The sequence below is a fragment of the Dendrobates tinctorius genome, unplaced genomic scaffold (genome assembly GCF_039654945.1).
Source record: "Dendrobates tinctorius isolate UK_male_01 unplaced genomic scaffold, ASM3965494v1 ptg000314l, whole genome shotgun sequence".
NCBI classification, from domain to species: domain Eukaryota; kingdom Metazoa; phylum Chordata; class Amphibia; order Anura; family Dendrobatidae; genus Dendrobates; species Dendrobates tinctorius.
Window position 1 is genome coordinate 1,427,641 of NW_027361981.1, and position 20,325 is coordinate 1,447,965.

Below are 20,325 nucleotides of genomic sequence, written 5' to 3' on the forward strand. Positions count from 1 at the left end.
CGGCGCAGGCGCACTGCTCAGCCCTGTTGAGGGCAGAGCAGAGTCCTGCAGTGCGCAGGCGTCGGGAAAGGTCTGGCGCCTGCGCACTGCAGAATTCTGCTCTGCCCTCAACAGGGCAGAGCAATGCGCCTGCGCCAGAGCCATTTCAGGACGGGAGAAGAGGACGTCATCACATGAATGGAGGTGCCGGACCGGACCGCAACACCCATCGGACCGGACCACCCACCTCCGTGAGTATAATATAACGTGTTTTTCTTCTCTTTCAGGTTACATCGGAGGCTTATCTACAGCATTACAGAATGCTATAGATAAGCCCCCCGATGTCTATGCCGGCAGCTAATAGGGGAAAAAAAGGGTGACAGATTCCCTTTAAGGCGATGGACACATTGCCAGGTTGCTAGTGAGCTGCAAGCAATAAAGTATACGTACCTCAGAATGATAAATATAGAAAATACAACTTGCAAAGTCCTGAATCTTTGTAATTTCTATTACCTTATTTTGATTCAGTTTCTCCCATATTCCATGCTGTAAGTTCTGTTTTCATTGCTAAGCTGTGTTCACACATTGCAGCTGCATTACATTAGTTGCCGCAATCAAGATAGAACCACAAAGTTAGTGCCGGGATTTTGGAAATTTTCATCAAAAGTTGTGTTTTTTGTTTTTTTACTGTAGTGTGCAAAAAATAAGTACAACACGGCCAAAAAGCTTGAGGTCAGTCTTAAGGCCCTTTTACATTTAGCGATGCACCAGCGATCCGACCAGCGATATGACCCGGTCAGGATCGCTGGTGCATCGCTAAATGATCGCTAGTGAGCTTTCATACAGAAAGATCTCACAGCGATACAGCAGCGACGCAGCGGATGATACTTACCTTTCACACACAGCGATCCTGACGTCCTCCCGCCCGCGTCCAGCGTCGCTCGTCTCACACAGCAGGAAGCCCAGCAGGAAGCAGACGACGAGAAATGGAGCCGCCCGATCAGCGATGGACAGCGGGGGAGCCGGTCGGAGGTAAGTATCACACATAGCGATATCGCTAGCGATATCGCTATAACGTCACAAAACCAGTGACGTTTTAGCGATATTGCTAGCGATATCGCTATGTGTAAAACCCCCTTTAGAATAGATGATTTGAGCAGCAGCTGTACCAAAAATCCACACTCCATTGTGAGCTTTTCGTCTCCCTGCCCCCTCATGCTCTGACATTGAGAGATCTTGTGAACATTGTATGGGGATGGGAGCAGAGGTGCTCCCATCCCCATAATCAGCAGCGATTTACCATGCTACAATAACTGCATGGACATCGCAGTTGAAACAGCACTTTCAGCATGAAGTTTGTGAGCAAAGGAAGCAAAATAAAGTAATGGATAAAAGATTCATAGCTTTGCAAAGTCTAATCAATAATTACATTTAAAAAAAATTGTTACTCCTTGAGCCTTTTGGCGCAATCTACTATATGTCCTGTCTGCTGTAAAGGCCTACCTAGTGACATACGTTTAATACACTTGGTGTATTAAGTTGAGTTATGACTTTCTTTGGCCCACAGTTATTCTTTAGAGAAGACTGAGGAATTCATGAGCTCAGTTTTGGAGGCCGATCCAGTGCAGAATGTGATCGCTCAAGGCTTCAAGCCTCCGGTATCCACAACGACTGAGAAAAGCAAGGAAAAGGTACTTCTGCATAATCCGTTGGTTAGAGATTATATCATTTTTTTGTAAAGTGTATTTTATTTTTCCCTCAGCCTCTTTTCCTAATTGGCTATGCTATTTTACAAAGAAAAATTCTGTAAAATGTACAGCACAGTTTAAAGGGAACCTGTCACCAGTTTTTTGGTTTATAAACCCTGCCCATTACATTTAAGATCTTAAGAATGGGGTTCCTGCCACCCCTTTTTATATATTTTTTTATTACTTATTATTTAACTCACTTGTATAGAACCATTAATTCCTCAGCGCTTTACAGACATCATTATTACTGTCCTCATTGGGGCTCACAATCTAGATTCCCTATCAGTATGTCTTTGGAGTGTGGGAGGAAAACGGAGAACCCGGAGGAAACCCACGCAAACACCGGGAGAACATACAAACTCCTTGCAGATGTTGTGCTTGGCGGGATTTGAACCCAGGACCCCAGCGCTGCAAAGTAACAGTGCTAACCACTGAGCCACTGTATATCCACAGACGTACGCATGCACACCTCAGAAAAAGTGTTTTATACTTGTCCCACATTGAAAGCAAATTGTCTGGTCCGATGAGTGTCTCCACATTGTGATCGGTGCCGTGCATTTAAATGGATGACGTCTTTCCATCGCGCCATACGGGCACTGCGTGGATGAGGGAATCACTGGCCGCGATATTTCGGCCACTATGTGGATTACGGGAGACGTCATCCACTTAAATACACTTATAAGAGGTGGCATTTGAAGGGATCGGGGCGGCGTTGATCGCCATGTGGAGATACCCAGGGACCAGATCGCGCAATTTACCTACAGCACGGGACAAGTATTAAACACTTTATCTAAGGTATGCAGGGTCACTTCTGAGGATATTAAAGGGAGTTGCTGGAACACCATTCTTATGGTCTAAAAGGTGATGGGCAGGGTTTATAATCCAAAAAAACTGGTGACTAGTTACCTTTAAAGGATAATAGTGCTTTCAAATAACTTTTCAAAACAAACTATACTGTGTGTGCCTGAGTAATAACACTAGTGATTGCCATTATATGGCTTGCGTCATGCTTTTCCCTCCAGTTTTTTCCTCTGCTGGTGGGTGGCGAATAGCTACTGTGATCTTTTTATACATAGCATGCAGAGAGGGATGCCTTCCCTTCATTCCTTAGCACTTAGAGACAAACAGCAGTATGGAGGACATTATACAGCAGTACTGTTCAGAGTAGATGTGAATCCAGCTCTGGGATTAAGTAAAACACTTGTTAGCAAGCTCAGCATGATTTTTCTGTGTCACCCTCTGCTATTTTACTAACTCTGCTCCTCTTCCAACCCCCTCTCAATAGAGAATAATAGAAGTTGTAAACTGACACCTCATTGAGATAGCAATAGACTCTTGTCTTTTAGCAAGGTAAATTTAAGCATTTTTTTCCCAGAAGGGATGGTTGATGAGTTCAGGATGAAAGGGATTTGTTTGATTAGTGGAGAAAGAAGCAAATATCTCTGTTAAGGCCCCGTTACAGGCAGATCTCACTAGCGATGCAGCAGCGGTCGGCGGTCGTACTCACCTGTCAGACGCGGCGAGTGTGACCGTCTTCCGCCTGTGTCCATGGCTCACTCGTCGACGCCAGCAGGAAGCCGATGACTAGAAATGGACCAGGCTGATCTCACGCGATCAGCGATAGCCAGCGGGGGAGCCGGTCGGAGGTGAGTATCACATGTAGCGAAATCGCTACCGATATCGCTGCTGCGTCACAAAATCGGTGATGCTTTAGCGATATTGCTAGCGATATCACTATGTGTAAAGGGCCCTTAAGGGTATGAGCACACGTTGCAGATTAGTCTGCGGAATTTTCTGCACAAAATCCGCATCTCTTGGAGAGCGAGAGATACACACACTGGAAACCGCTGCTGCGGAACCGCCAAAAGAATTGACATGCTGCAGAAAAAAGCCGCATCAAGTCTGCACGGATTTTTCTGCAGCATGTGCACAGCAGTTCTTCATTTACCAGAGACTAACATTCCCTGTGCAGTACACTGCGGATTTGATGCAAATCCGTGCGGCATAAAACGCTGTGGATCCGCATCAAAATCCGCAACGTGTGCACATACCCTAAAGATATAGCGCAAAGTTTACTCTGTCGCCTCATTGGGGGACACAAGACCTTGGGTGTTATGCTTTCCGTCCACTAGGAGGCGACACTATGCTTAATCTGAAAAAGATTTGGCTCTGGCTCCTCCTCCACAGCATACACCCCTGGGAGGCATCCGCCTTACCTCAGTTTTTGCTTAGTGTCGCAAGGAGGCACACCATAAGAAGATTCTTCTTGACACAGATGAAGAAAAGAGGGTCTCTCTGAGACTCCCGACATGGCTCCCTCCTCGGTCCTCTTTTTAGCGGTACCCGGTTGAGGTAGAGATGGCTCTTCCCCATGTCGCTCCCTCCCCAGCCCTTCGGGTGCATGGTTCGAGGTCGAGAACCCCCCTCCCTCCCCAGGCCCTGGGCCTTTTGGGTTGAGGCTGAGGTGAGGAAGAATTCCTCCTGATGGCGGTGAAGCGCCCTCCCTAACCCCCTCTAGGGATGTTAGGTTGAGACACCGCAGGTAGGAGCTGCGTTCGCAGCGCTAACTTTATTGTAGCCCCAGCACTGCTGTGGTCTGCTATGGGGCCGGGGGCTGTCATATTTGGGCCACAGTATACAGGGATTCCTGTCCCTGCGGCAGCGTCAGCCCTCTAAAGGGGTCAAAAAGACCCTTCACAGGGCTGCGCTGCGTATATAGGGGCGTCCGGGCGATATGGCACTCATCCGGGGGGGGGGGGGGTTTGGTTCGTTTTCTGCCCCCCTCCGGACTACCGCGCCGCTCTGGAGCCCTTCCCGGTCAGGATTTTGTACTTTAGACCGCGGCTTCGGCCTAAGCCGAAGCCGCCGCCCTTGTTACCGCCCCCGGCCCGCCCCCCTGTATGATGATAACGACGCTGCACAGCGTCATACAGGGGGCGGATCGAACCAGGAAGGCGCGGTTTTGCCTGGCTGCGCGCCCTTTTTCTGCTCTCCGCCCCTCCTCCCTCCCACCTCTTTACCTCAGGGAAAGAAGAAGAAGAAAAAAAAAAAAGCAGCGCTGCTATATTACTCAAGAACGCTGCACAGTCTCCAGGGGGCGCAGAACCGAAGTTTTTCTGCTGGCGCCGGATCTAGGAGCACACCGGTGGGGTAAGGCACAGCAGGATATTATCCTGCTGTGGACGCAGACTCCCTATAGGTTCCCTATAGCACTCCTCTGCATAGCCACCCAGTAAGGTTTTTGGTCAGAATAACCTGCCGGCACTCAGTGCACTATGTCGGTCTCCAGGTCCGAAAGAAGGAAGGTTTATCTGCTGTTACGCAGTCTGTTCAGCCTGTAAAGCCAATCTTCCCAGTGGCAACATGCACCGTACTGCTAGCGTTGTTCCCAAAATGCTGGGTCAGTGCCCCAAGAGGCTCCTGTCACTGTTTCAACTCCACTGACATGCCGGTATGGGCCGCATCTATGTCACAGTCCATAGATACGCTGACTTCCACATTGCTTCAGGCTATGCAGGGTCATATCCCAGCTATAAGCGGACAGGCAGTCCCTGGCAATGCTAGTAGTGAACGGCTCCATAGGTCACGTTCAGCTACGTCCTCCCATGGCTTACGGTCGTCCCGCTCTACGCAGAGACACCGTAATTCTAGGTCTCCTAGACTGTCTCGTTCCAAAGACGGGCGCAGCAGATCTCCACAGAGATCTTCGGGCATGGAAAAGCGGCGGTCCAGATTTCCCTCCAGGCAACGCCTCAGCGATGCGCAGGATTCAGAGGGCATCTGTGACTCCGAATCAGAAAAGGAAACATAGGAGTCTCAGGCTCCTTGTCCTCCTAGCAATACAGCGCTAGTTGAGGACATTATCACTTCTATTCATCGGGTGCTGGTTTTATCCGATGCTCCCCAAGAACCCCCAAAACATAAAATCTGTTTTGAGGGGTCCCTGAAGTCCCTAAAGTTTTTTTCTGATCACCCAAGCTTTCAGGACATCCTTGATAAGCTTTTTTCGCAACCTGCCAAAAAAAAAAAAAATAATTCGCCAACCGTAAATAAAACCGTAAAAAAGGGCTAGATACTCTCTTTTTTCTCAAAAAGACCAAGAAGTGGACAGTTCCACCAGAAATCGATCCCCCTATCTCTAAGCTTGCAGCACAGTCTCTCCTCTCACTGCCAGATAGCTCAACCCTGAAGGATACAGCAGATTGGCAGGTTGAGCGCATGGCTCGTTCAATTTTTAGAGGCTGCAGGAGCCTCCCTGGCTCCCGCGGTCACCTCAACGTGGGCAGCCACTGCCATTCTGGCATGGGTCAAAAGATTGCAGGAGAGCCTCCAAAAGTCTGCTCCTCAGATGTTCGATCAACTAGTTCAGATAGCGGTGGTGGCAGATTACATACGCCTTGCAGCTTTTGATTCTGCAAGAGGCGTAGCAGGTATAGCAGCGAATGTAATTACAATCAGACGTATCCTCTGGCTGTGAGAATGGGAAGCGGACACGTCTTCAAACAAGCCTCTTACGGATCTCCCGTACGTCAGTGGGAGATTTTTTTCGGGGAAAAAATTAGACAAGATGATTTCCAATGCCACGGGGGGGTAAGAGTACCTTTCTTCCCCAACCGCAACCTAAACGTACGTTTAAGCGACGTAACCAGGCTAAGTTCCGGTCTTTTCAGAACTCCTCAGGCTAGGCCGCTTCATGTCCTTCACGGAATTACAACCGTTCCTCCTCACAGGGACAACCAAAGGACAGCACAGAGGACGGACAAGAATTGGCGGTCAACATCAGGCCAGGCAAAGCCCAAAGGAGGGGAATTCCAGAATTTCTCCTCATCATGACTCACGAAATACAGAAGACACCCCACCTGTAGGTGGTCGATTTTTAATTTTTCAGCAAGTCTGGCTGCCTATTACAGAGGACAGGTGGGTCAAGGAAATAGTGTCTCTCTCTCCTTCAAGCAGGAGTCATAATACGGGTTCCCGAAAACGAGAGATTCCAAGGACTCTACTACAACCTATTCGTGGTTCCCAAAGAAAGGAGGCAGCGTTCGGCCAATTCCTGGACCTAACGCAACTCAAAAAGTTTGTAAGAGTTCGGCAGTTTCGCATGGAGTCCCTTCGATCCATCATTGCGGCTATGGAACAGGGAGAATATCTCGCCTCCATAGACATACAAGAGGCATACCTACACATCCCTACTGCGCCTGCTCATCAAAGATCTCTCAGGTTCACAATAGGGCAGAATCAGTACCAGTTCGTGGCTTTGTCTTTCGGATTGGTCACGGCTCCCAGAACATTCACCAAGGTTATGGCAGCCACCATGGATGTCCTACACTCCAGAGGCATAGTGGTCCTCCCATGTCTCGATGATCTACTCATCAAGGCACCTTCTGTCAAAGACTGCGAAGACAGCGTCTCGATCACGATCGACACACTAACTCGTCTAGGCTGGCTAGTCAACTTTAAGAAGTCGTCAACTACTCCCGAGTCAGTCACTGATCTTCCTAGGGATCCTATTCGATACCTCCAGGGGTCTGGTACACCTTCCCAAGGACAAGGTACAAGCTATCCGCGGTGCACTTCGCATGTTAATACACATACCTTGCCGATCTCTTCGGTTTGCCAGGAGACTCCTTAGCAGGATGGCAGCAGCAATGGAGGTGGTACCATTTGACCAGTTCCACCTCAGACCTCTTCAACTAGCCATTCTCAGATCCTAGGACAGGAACCCTTTTCTCCCTCGAAAGGGAGTTCCGACTGACGGAGTCAACCAGGAAATCACCGTACTGGTGGCTCAAACCACCCGTACTGGCCAAAGGAAAATTCTTTCTTCCCAGTCAATGGAAAGTCCTGACCACCGATGCGAGTCTAACAGGATGGGGTGCAGTGCACCTACTTCACAGGGCACGTGGTCTCCAATAGAAGCGACCATGCCCATCAACATTCTGGAGATACGAGCTATCTTCCTGGCGCTAAAAAATTTTTTTTTTGCCATCTGCTGAAGGCCTCTCACATCAGAGTGCAGTCGAGCAATGCCACGGCAGTGGCATATGTGAACCACCAAGGTGGGACTCGCAGTGCCCAGGCAATGAGAGATGTGGCGCGTCTCCTTCGCTGGGCAGAAAACAAGAAATCAGTACTCTCACTGGTCCACAGTCCGGGTGTGGACAACTGGGAAGCCGACTACCTCATCAGACAGGAAATGGACTTGGGGGAGTGGTCTCTCCATTCCAAAAATCTTTCGTCGGATCTGTTATCGCTGGGGGACTCCGGACGTGGACCTAATCGCATCTCATCTCAATGCCAAGGTCTCCATTTTCATGGCAAGGACACGCGGTCCGAGGTTGCTCGGGACGGATGCCCTGGTTCAGGACTGGACTCAGTTCCAGCTTCTGTACATTTTCCCACCTCTTCCCCTGATGGCCAGAGTCATGAGGAAGATCAAACAGGAAGGAGTTCCAACCATCCTAATTGCGCCGGACTGGCCCAGACGTACATGGTACGCCGACATCCTTCAGCATTACAGCAGACACCCCTTGGTGTCTTCCAGACCGTCCCGATCCCCTGTCTCAAGGCCTGTTCTACCACCAGAATTTAGGGACTCTCAATTTGACGGCGTGGTCCTTGAAACCTGGGTTTTAACCCAGGCAGGGTTTGCTCCAGACGTCATTAGAACCATGATCAGGGCACGGAAACCAGCTTTCGCCAAAGTTTATTATCGTACCTGGAAAACGTATTTTACTCGGTGCGACTCTCGCGGGCGAATTCCGTTCCCTTACTCTCTTCCGAAAGTTCGTGGTTTCCTTCAATCAGGTCTGGACGCCGGCCTATCCTTAGGATCGCTTAAGGGTCAGGTGTCAGCGCTTTCAGTGCTCTTTCAGAAGCGTATTGCTAACAAACCTCAAGTCAGGACGTTTCTTCAGGGAGTCTCCAGATTGGTCCCTCCTTACAGACGTCCACTGGATATGTGGGACCTTAATTTGGTCCTAACTGCTCTACAGGCACCTCCTTTTTTCAACCTCTTAAGGAAGTTCCACTTCGAGTTTTATCACAAAAGGTGGTCTTCCTCGTGGCAATCACCTCGCTACGCAGGGTGTCTGAGCTGTCAGCGCTCTCCTGCAAACAGCTTTTCCTATTCTTCCACCAGGACAAGGTGGTTCTCCGTACAGTTCCATCCTTCCTTCCAAAGGTTGTGTCTGATTTCCACCTCAATGAGGGCATCTCATTACCGACCCTTTGCCCGGCTCCGGTTCATAGACTGCAGAGGGCCCGGCATACGCTTGACCTTGCCGGGGCATTGCGTACGTGTGTGTCTAGGACTCCACCCTCCCGGAAGTCTGATTCCTTTTTTTTTTCCTTGTTCCAGAAGGCATTTGCAGGGGTTTACCGGCTTCAAAAGCTACCCTTGCCAGGTGGATCAGGTCCACCATCCATGACGCCTACCGCCTAAACAATTCTCCTATTCCGGCCGGTATCACGGCACATTCCACACGGGCGGTAGGAGCCTCCTGGGCCATTCGACGCCAGGCTTCAGCACAACACGTGTGTTAAGCGGTCACTTGGACTAGCTTACACACGTTTACAAAACAATACAGTGTACATACTCAGTCCTCAGTGGAAGCGAGTCTGGGTAGACTGGTACTGCCGGCGGCAGTGTCCCAAGTCTAGGGACCTGTCAGCACAATATTCGTCCATTGCTTCCCACCCAGGGACTGCTTTGGGACGTCCCAAGGTCTTGTGTCCCCCAATGAGGCGACAGAGTAAAGGAGATTTTTGTGTACTCACCGTAAAATCTCTTTCTCTTAGCCTCTAATTGGGGGACACAGCTCCCACCCTGTTGCCCTTGCGGGCTGTTATTATGTTGGGTACTCATATTGTTCCTTGAACTGTACATAGTAGCCTTTGTTTATAGGCTTGGTTATGTTGGATTTGTTATCTCCTCCTACTGCTTGGGTACAAAAACTGAGGTAAGGCGGATGCCTCCCAGGGGTGTATGCTGTGGAGGAGGAGCCAGAGCCAAATCTTTTTCAGATTAAGCATAGTGTCGCCTCCTAGTGGACGGAAAGCATAACACCCAAGGTCTTGTGTCCCCCAATTAGAGGCTAAGAGAAAGAGATTTTACGGTGAGTACACAAAAATCTCCTTTCTTATAGTTTTCCTGTAGTATTGATTTATACAAAGTTTGTTTTAAGTACAATTCCTGCTAAATATAGTAGCACGTTCCTATATAGTGTCATACATTGGAAAATCCTCTCGATAGTTCGTATACACAAACTCCGTGATCTGTTATTTCCAGGCTTTTTTTTATTTATTTTTTTACACATTCCTGACTGACTATGGGTCTTCTGACCCAAACTCCACAGCCCCATACTCAGACCGTGAATGTCAGACGTGTGAAACCGGCCTTGAGATGAATCAATACTTGGTTGTGATTTGACACTTCAGACTCACCCCAATCATTTGAATAAAGGGGCCACAGCATTTCCCTCAGGAATGTGGTCTCTGTATTGTTTATGTAGGCACACTGGCATAAGTATAGTTGCATGGAAATGTAGCTTACTATAAGTGAGTCTAGTAGACGTCATATGTACTGTGACGTGCCAAGGGGAAACCATGAGGAGGACGTATCATGTGCTAAAGTGATGCCCCCTCTAGAGTCAGCTGATTGGATATTCATGGCCTATGCTAAAGAAACCGGCCAAAACATTAGATGGGTGTCCCATGCACAGGAGCGCACGCTCAGCCGAGTGCTCCTGTGCTCTCTATGAGAGAGCTGCCAGCTGAGACGTCGGCCAATAGCCTATGTCTGTGAACAATGCGATTGCTAGTTCAAAATAGGGTTATGCCCCCATATACATTAGACTGCTGGCCGAACAGGTCGCTATCTGTGGTTCGTCCATCATTAGTGTATGGGTGGGCCCTTATGGTTTTGAAGTATTTATAGGTTTGTTTTTGGTATTTCTTTTTATTTTATTCCATGCATCATTGCACAAAAAATGCTTAATATGAACCTGAAAGCTGATCCATTCTGCCTGAATATTGGGCAGCACGAGTCAGACACAGGCTGTGTCATTGCAGCCATCTATGTTTTACGCTTACGCTGCTGCGTTTCCCAGAAAACATTCTTTCAAAGGCCTAACGTAGACTGACGGGTCTCTCTCTATACACACAAAAAGAGATGAAACGGAGTGTGCAGACATAATCCACCAGAAATCTGCCTCTTGGAAGCATCGTCCAGTAAGCTCGGTCCCCGGTCGGCTTTTTAGAGTAGGTTTTCTCTGATTTGCTGCAGCTTTAAAGAGTAAAACCTACAACTGCAATAACGTAGCCGTATCTGATTCATGCTGTTCGGGGTCCGTACAACATGAATTAGCTGTCGGATTCCCATTAATAATGAAAAAAAGTTGATTTAGAAAAAATAATAATTAAGAAGCCACACAGCCAAAATATCTCATGTTCCTGATCTTGAAGAGGTTATGGAAAAATGCTGGCTTGCAAAACATACATGTCCTTATTGGGGGACACAGATTACCATGGGGTGTATGCTGCTGCCGCTAGGAGGCTGACACTATGCAAAACAAGAAAATTAGCTGCTCCCCGGCAGTATACACCCCCCGACAGGCACCAAGCATCTCAGTTTGTGCTTAGTGTCTGTAGGAGGCGGACCGTGATCTCCCCAGATCCGCAGTTAACTTTTTTCCCTTAGGTTTTCTAGTAGAACGTTTTAATTCTTTGTCTTTTGTTTTTCAGATTCAAGTCGGGAAACAGGGTGTAAGTTTCACCCTGCTTTCCCATATCAGGCGGCTGAGCGAGCAGTGTGGCGTGCCCCACATCGCAACTCTCAGTACCGCTGGCAGGACTTTTTCCCTATCACCTTCTGGTGCTATGGGTTGTGGACAGGTGGCTGGTCCTTGTCAAATCCCCCTCCTCACCCCTATCTCGGCTCAGGGCTGAAAGGAAGACAGCGATCGCAAGTAGTGCATCCTCCTCATCCAAAAAGAGGTTAACGCCGTCTTCTGCAGGATGCGGGTACAGAGGACATTTCCCAGTGGCTTGCCTTATGCTCGTGGGCCCCTGTGATCATCCTCTTCAGGGATGTCAGGTAGGTGCCTGTACGATCCCTCCAGCCCCGCAGTGTTACCAGAGAACCCATCGGCAGTAACATCTACAGGCTTCCCTGTTTGAATTTCCCGCCTCTCTCCCCTGCCTGCCGCACACCGCTCTCATCAGCCACGCGCCTTCCTTTCTATATTCAGGGGGGCACAGAACAATTCACAGCCTGGGCAGGGATTTCAAGGGAATCTGCGGGCATAGTACCTTAATATCGGCGTTTTTATTGTCCTGACTAGTTATCAGGCACCGGGATGCGGCGACGTCAGTTTCACTTTAACTTTCGTTTCATCCCGCTTTCAGCGCGCTCCCTCCTCCTCCTGAGCACGCTTTCCTTCGCACCTTTCCTAGCCTATCACAGGGTTCCTTTCTCTTTTGCCCACGCCCTCCCCGCTGCTCTTTTCCAATCGAGGCTCAACCGCTAAGCGCCGCCCGCCGCTTCCTTTATACAGTATTTCCTAGTCGTTTTTTCTCTTCCTGTGTTGCGTGGGGGACACCGGCGTTTTCTGCTCGCCTGAATCTCGGTAGGCTCTGCTCTGAGGCTCAAATTAGCTCCTCTCCGCAGTTTTTCTCTCTAACTCGTGTGGCTATTCAGCGCAGGTTACTTATGCCCAACCCTTCAAGGGATCTCATCTTCAGGCCCACCGCTACCCACTACGCTTGTGCGCGCTGTAATAAGAAGTGGGCTTCAGGTCAGTCGTCCCCCTTCTGTCCGTCCTGTAGACCTTCCATTATGTCGGCCTCTCAGGAGCACACCGAGTCCCGGGATGAGGATACTACACCTCCCCCAGAGTGGGCCGTGGTAATGTCTCAGTCGGTCGCTGACTTGACTAAAGTTTCTCAGTCTCTGGTCCAGGTCTTAGAACGATTGCCTCAGCTAGCTACAGTCACCTGCGCACCGACCGCCTCTCAAGGTGAGTTGTCCGCACCTGACCGCGACCTTCAGAGGGACAGACCGGGCAGGAGTTCAAGGAAGCGAGCTCTGTCTACTTCATCCTCCAGCTCGCAGGGTCCTTCTGCCTCTCCTAGGGTTCCTTCGCCCTCCTCAGAAGACGACCTTAAGTCAGACGATGACTCCCAATCGGGATCTAGTTCAGACGCCGACAGCGCATCTAAAACACGGACATGGTCGATAGTCTCATTTCGGCTATCTTCCAAACCCTTAAAATTAAGCAAGATAAGGCTCCCCCTCAGGAATGGTCTGTGCTCTTTAAACGAGCAAGGCCCCCATCTCGAACCTTTCCCAATCACAAAGAGTTCGATACTACCTTGTCCAAACACTGGGAGCGCCCTGAGCAACGTTACTCAGGCCGCAGGTATTTAGACGTGCTGTATCCCTTTGATGCGGACCTGCTCACAAAGTGGACTAAGGCTCCTGAGGTGTATCCCCCAGTTTCACGGATAGCCTCAAAAACGGTTCTATCCCTTCCAGATGGGGCATCGCTTAAAGATCCTACTGACAGGCAGATTGACTTAGCCAGAGATTCAATCTTTGAGGCATCCGGCGCCTCCCTCTGTCCTATTTTCGCATCCGCCTGGGTGGCGAAAGTCATTTCCGCTTGGGCTAAAATTCTTTGCAGGGGCATCTTAGCGACAGCTCCTCACGACGCGTTAGCAGATCTGGCAGATCAGATTAACCATGCGGGTAAATACCTTTTGGCCGCCTCCTTGGACGCGGCCGGGTGCGTAGCAAGGTCTAACAGCAACGTAGTAGCTATACGCCGAGTCCTTTGGCTAAAGTTGTGGAATGCGGATACTACTTCAAAAAAGTCGCTTACTAATCTGCCATTCCATGGATCTAGGCTCTTTGGAGCCAAGCTGGATCAGATAATCTCCTATGCCACTGGTGGTAAAAGCACTTCTCTCCTCCAGTCTCGACCAAAACGCTTTTTTAACAGGGTTTTCGGCCGTTCAGGTCTTTTCGTCCCTTCTCTTCCACGGAAAGATCTGCTCAGCAAGATCATTCTTCCACCACTAGGGAGCGGGAGCAGAAAAAACCTTCTTACAAACCCGCTCCCCGCTGGAGATCTAGAGGTCAATACTCCAGGTCTTCAGGCGCCAGTTCTGGCAGGTTTTCCTCCAAGTGACGGGTCACCCCCACCTGGAAGTTCTTCCAGGGTGGGAGGCAGACTTTCCTTTTTCGTCGGTGCTTGGCTGTCTGCTGTCGACGACGCTTGGGTCAGAGAAATCGTTGCATCCGGTTACAAGATCGAATTTGCTTCCCCCCAAACAGACGGTTTTTCCTGTCTCGACCTCCGAGACAACGGTCCCAGATTCCAGGGTTCCTTCAGGCCATTTCCTTCTTTCTTTCCGCCGGAGTGATTGTTCCCGTCCCCCCAAACGAACGGTTTTCAGGGTTCTACTCAAATCTCTTCGTAGTCCCGAAGAAAGACGGCTCCCTTCGTCCAATCCTGGACCTCAAATTGCTCAATCGCCACATGAAGATTCTTCATTTCAAAATGGAGTCCCTTCGGTCGGTGATAGCCTCAATGGAACTCGGAGAATTCCTCTGCTCTGTGGACATACGGGATGCCTATCTTCACATCCCTGTTTGTTTGCAACATCAGAAATATCTTCGTTTTGCGTTTCAGGAAAATCACTACCAGTTCACGGCTCTCCCCTTCGGCCTAGCTTCCGCTCCCCGTGTGTTCACGAAGGTGATGGCGACCGTCATGGCCATCCCTCGCTCCAGGGGGATCCTCATCATCCCTTATCTGGATAATCTCTTGATCAAGGGCTCGTCCCATCAGGACTGCCTTCAGAGTCTTCAGATAACCCTGGACACTCTCTGCCGCCTCGGATGGATAGTCAACAAGGAGAAGTCCATTCTGGTCCCCACTCTGACCTTTCTGGGCATGGAATTCGACACGAACCTGGCCCGGGTATTTCTTCCGAGGGAAAAATTTATGGCTCTTTCCAAGGGAATCAAAATCCTCAAACGGCCAGCACCCATTCCCATTCGGTCCTGCATGAAGGTTCTGGGGAAGATGGTAGCTTCCATGGAAGCAGTGCCCTTGCACAATTTCATCTTCGTCCCCTCCAGCTATCCCTTCTTTCAGCCTGGGACAAATCCACGCGGTCCTTGGACCAATCCACGCGGTCCTTGGACCGTCCCATTCTCCTCCCTCTGAGTGAGGCAATCCCTGACTTGGTGGGCAATGTCAGCGTCAGTTCTACAAGGGAGGTCCTTTCTTCCGCTTCAGTGGCAAGTCATCACCACCAATGCCAGCCTTCTAGGCTGGGGTGCGATGTTCCATCAGAAAACGGCCCAAGGACGCTGGAATCCACAGGAGGCTCTTCTACCTATCAATCTTCTGGAGATCAGAGCAATCTTCCTGGCCCCCCTTCGCTGGCAGCCCCTCCTCGTCGGCAAGCCAGTCCGCATTCAGTCGGACAACGCCACGGCTGTGGCGTACATAAACCACCAGGGGGGGCAATCGCAGCAAGCAAGTAATGTCAGAAGTGGCCAAGATACTGCGCTGGGCAGAACGGTACATTCCGGCAATCTCAGCCGTTCACATTCCAGGGGTGGAAAATTGGGCAGCCGACTTTGAATCGTCAAGGTCTAGCATCAGGCGAATGGGCTCTTCATCCCACAGTCTTCGATCAGATATGCCAGCCCTGGGGCTCACCGGATGTCGATCTCATGGCATCTCGGATGAACCACAAAGTTCCGCACTTCGTCGCCAGGTCCAGGGACCCTCTAGCCGTCGCTTGCGATGCCCTAGTAATTCCGTGGTCCCAGTTCCGACTTCCTTATTTGTTTCCGCCTCTTGCCTTGATCCCACGAGTGGTCAAAAAGATAAAATCTGAAGGCGTACCACTGATTCTAGTGGCGCCAGGCTGGCCGAGACGACCTTGGTACGTGGAACTGGTGAACATGCTCGCGGATGTTCCCTGGAGGCTTCCAGACCGTCCGGATCTTCTCTCGCAAGGCCCCCTTTACCACGAGAATTCTCAGTCTCTGAATTTAACGGCATGGCCATTGAGGCCGCAATCCTGAGAGAATCAGGTTTGTCCGACCAGGTGATTCAGACTATGATCAGAGCCAGAAAACTGGCCTCTTCCCACATTTACCATAGGTACTGGAAGGCTTTTTTCCGTTGGTGCGACGATAAAGTCTTTCCGATGTCCTTTTCTATTTCATCCATACTTGGTTTTCTCCAGTCTGGTTTAGAGGCGTGTCTGTCCCTCAGTACACTCAAGGGCCAGGTCTCCGCTCTATCTATTCTCTTCCAAAGAGAGCTCGCTTCCTTGTCGCAGGTTAAGACCTTTCTACAAGGGGTCGCCCACGTGGCTCCTCCTCATCATTCGCCGATAGACCCGTGGGATCTAAATCTCGTCCTTAGCGCTCTTCAAAAGGCGCCGTTCGAGCCTATCCAGGACATTCCTTTATCCCTTCTCTCATGGAAGGTAACCTTCTTGATTGCCATTACATCCATCAGAAGAGTTTCTGAGTTGGCGGCCTTGTCACCTCGTTCTCCATCAGGATAAGGTCGTCCTCAGGCCCGTTCCTTCCTTCCGAAGGTGGTGTCCTCTTTCCACATCAATGAGGATATCGTTCTCCCATCTTTTTGTCCTGCTCCTTCTCACCCTCTTGAGAAGTCTCTCCACAAACTGGACGTAGTTAGAGCCTTGCATGTCTATCTCGCCTGGACCTCTTCTTTTCGTCAGTCCGAATCTTTGCTGGTCATCTCTGAAGGTCGCCGGAAAGGGCTTCCGGCATCCAAATCCACGATCGCTCGCTGGATTCGTTCTACCATTCTGGAAGCGTACCGACTTCAGGAAAAACGTGTGGCGCCTTCGTGGGCCGTTCGTCACCAGGCTTCAGCTTTACAAAATTGCAAGGCCGCGACCTGGTCGTCCTTGCACACCTTTGCGAGGTTCTACAGGGTTCATGCCCAGGCCTCGTCTGATGCAGTTGTTGGTAGGAAGGTTCTGCAGGCGGCGGTGGAACACCGGCCGACCTAAGCCTTTCCTTTTCTTTCGTTCCTTATTGCTGTTCCCGCCCTTGGGACTGCTTTGGAATGTCCCATGGTAATCTGTGTCCCCCAATAAGTCGATAAAGAAAGATGGATTTTTGGTTCTTACCGTAAAAGCTCTTTCTTGGAGCCTTCATTGGGGGACACAGCACCCTCCCTGTTTAAGTTGTACTGTGTTGGGTCTTTGAGTCCCTTGTTGGGTTGGTACATATGTTTAGAGTTTTCTCGTTGCTTCTCCTACTGTTTCTCACCAACTGAGGTGCTTGGTGCCTGTCGGTGGGTGTATACTGCCGGGGAGGAGCTAATTTTCTTGTTTTGCATAGTGTCAGCCTCCTAGCAGCAGCAGCATACACCCCACGGTAATCTGTGTCCCCCAATGAAGGCTCCAAGAAAGAGATTTTACGGTAAGAACCAAAAATCCATCTATTAAAAGTTTCATTTAAAAGTATGCATCCCTTTATGACAAAGGTTTGTTTGTACTCTGTGATCAAGAAGACACATACTGAATTTTTTGGACTGTAAGATGCACCCCCCCCCAAGGAGTCGGGCGATTCTTCCAGTGGTCCTGGTCTGACGCTGCAGGGCGATGATTGTGCGGCTTGGTGCAACAGTTCTCGGTGGTGCCGGTGCTTGGTGGTGCTGGGGGCTCCGGCAACATTTTCTGAAAGCCTGGAGCCCCGCACTTCTATTGCCTCGATGCTGTGGCCTCCGGGAAAATGGCTGCAGAGTCGGCACATGCACAGACTGAGATCTCAGCTCAGATCTCGGCAACGAGATCTCAGTTTGCACCTGGGGAATCAATTTGGCCTCAAGGAAAATGGCCGCCGGAGGCGGCGCATGCGCAGATTGAGATCTCATTGCTGAGATCTCAGTCTGCTCATGCGCCGCCTCCGGTGGCCATTTTCCCAGAGGCCACAGCATCGAGGCAGTAGAAGTGTGGGTGCTACACCCTTTCAGAAAATGTCTTGGAGCCCCTGGCACCACCGAGCACCGCCGCACCATCATCGCGTTGCATCGTCAGACATCAGAAAATGTCACGGGAGACCCCCACACCACCAAGCACAGCCGCACCAGCCTGGGATGGGAGCGAGATCATCGCCATGCAGCGTTGGACCACCGGAAGAATCGCCCGACTCCCGCTGCAACCAACGTTGCCGATCCCTCCTGGGTGAGATGAATTCAAGACTGTAAGACGGACCCCCATTTGATGCATTAATTTTTTTTCCTATTTTCCTTATGAAAATTTGGGGTGCATCTTATGGTCCGGTGCATCTTATAGTCTGAAAAATATGGTAGGTCTGTATTGGTGCTGTAATCACTTGGGGTATGTGACCATGATCCGGAATCGCTGGAGTTTTGACTCTGAGTAATAATGCAGCATCAAAAATGCAGCTTCCAGATGTTACTGCATTTTTTTCCATGTAAATAAATAAAAAAGACTATAGAAGTTAAATATAGCTGTATCGTACTGACATAAAAAAAAATCATGGTAATTTTCTTTTTTTTTTTTTTTTTTTTTTAAATTGAACATTGGAAATCGTAAAAACAAAAAAGCCGAATTGGAAATACATTTTGTTTTGTACTCTCACCATTTTGCTACACTTGGATTTATTTTTTTACACCAATATATTGTACAGTATATTGAATGGAGTCATTCAGAACTTCATCTTCTTCTGCAAAAGACGCTCAAATACTAAAGTCGTCAGAAAAGGTAAAAAAAAAAAAGTCATGGGGAGGAAAAAAACAAAAGTGCAAAAATGAATATTGACCACGGCGGGATGCGGATTGGCTAGGAGAATTATTTGCACAACTGCTTTATTTTAGGAGCATTATTTGCACAGGTGGACAAAACTTTTCCAATTTTCTGCAGTGTTGTTACATATCCCATATTTACTGATATTTTGCTCTTGTCATCAATTTGTGTTCATCTGTTATTTGACCATGTGCACTAACCAAATGTGTGTTTTATATTTTATGATGTACAAAGAAATTGAAGCCAGATGATGAAATCTCGAGTGAGCGATATTTCCAGGACCTGAAGTTCCCAAATTATGATGACTTCAGGGCTGAGGCTTTCCTCTATCATCAGAAGCAGCAGGAGAGCTACAGGAAAGCGGCAGAAGCCCATAACCGGGGCATGAAGCAAGTAGCGGCCTACTATGCTCAGCAGGTTTGTTCTGGCAAATTTGGAGCATGAATTACGATTACTTTATACATTGTATAATGTACAGCTGATGGATGGGATTTTATGGTCATTGCTTTACTATAGGGATATCTCTATGGACAGAAGATGAAAGAGGAGAATCTGAGAGCAGCTGTAGAGATCTTCGAGAGGTCTAATGAGTATCTATTGCCCGAGAATATATTAGATTTACATGGCCTCCATGTGGATGAAGCAATGAAACACTTGCGCAAGGTGCTACAGGACAAAGCAGACGGTATCTATATTAACATTTTCATTTCATTTAGATTCACAAGTAGGATCTACAGTACATCTTAAAATTATGTGTATTAAAGTGGACCTGAAATAATTTTATAAATGTATTTTGTGTTGCAAAATGAAACCTATTCTTGTGAAACTGATGCTACATACTGCTGAAGAGCCTATTAATTACAAATGAATGGGTCACGATTGTTGTAAGTGTATTCACACATTGCAGTGACATTACATTTTTGCTGCAGTTTTGTGCAAAATTGCTGCAAAATGTAAAGGTTTTGCTGAAGCCAAAAGTTCAGCAGCTCCTTACCCTTTTATTTTCCCTCCTGGGCTTTCTAAACTTTTGCGAGCAAAGGCTATTAGCTTTTGACTCTTTTGCAAGGCCTTTTGGCATAGAAGGGTAGGGCACAGTATAACAGACCACATCCTTTACACTTTGCATGATTCACTTCATGCTTTTTAATACAAGTAGACAGATGTACAGTGCCGGTTAAAAGTTTGCATTGGTTTTAGTTCTTACTGGGATGTGCATATTGTAGATTCAGACCGAAGGCAGCAAAAACCGTGAACAAACAGATTTTGAAATAAGGATTAAAGAAATACACACGTGGTCAAATTTGTTGGTACCCCTCTTTTAATGACAGAAAAACCCACAGTGGTGACAGAAAAACTTGAATCTGGCAAAAGTAATAATAAATCAAAAATCTATGAAAATTAACAAATGAAAGTCAGACATTGCTTTTCAACCATGCTTCCACAGAATAAAAAAAAAAAAAAAAATGAAACTCTTGAAATAGGCCTGGACAGAAATGATGGTATCATTAACTTAATATTTTGTTGCACAACCTTTTGAGGCACTCACTGCAATCAAACGATTCCAGTAACTGTCAATGAGACTTCTGCACCTCTCAACAGGTATTTTGGCCCACTCCTCGAGCTCACTGCTCCAGTTGTTTCGTGTTTGAAAGTTGCCTTTTCCAGACGGCATGTTTCAGCTCTTTCCAAAGATGCTCAATAGGTTTTAAGTCAGGGCTCATAGAAGGCACTTAATAATAGTCCAATGTTTTCCTCTTAG

General features: G+C 48.6%; 1 protein-coding gene across 3 annotated transcripts in view; it reads left to right on the forward strand.

The window, feature by feature from the left end:
• RHOH (ras homolog family member H) overlaps positions 1-20,325 on the forward strand; it is a 207,849-nt gene that overhangs the window by 80,998 nt on the left and 106,526 nt on the right. For all 3 annotated transcript variants that reach the window (XM_073561107.1, XM_073561109.1, XM_073561110.1), the window contains 3 exons: positions 1,547-1,670; positions 18,801-18,983; positions 19,083-19,251. In XM_073561107.1, coding sequence (XP_073417208.1) covers positions 1,547-1,670; positions 18,801-18,983; positions 19,083-19,251 — 476 coding nt within the window. The remainder of the gene's footprint in view (positions 1-1,546; positions 1,671-18,800; positions 18,984-19,082; positions 19,252-20,325) is intronic.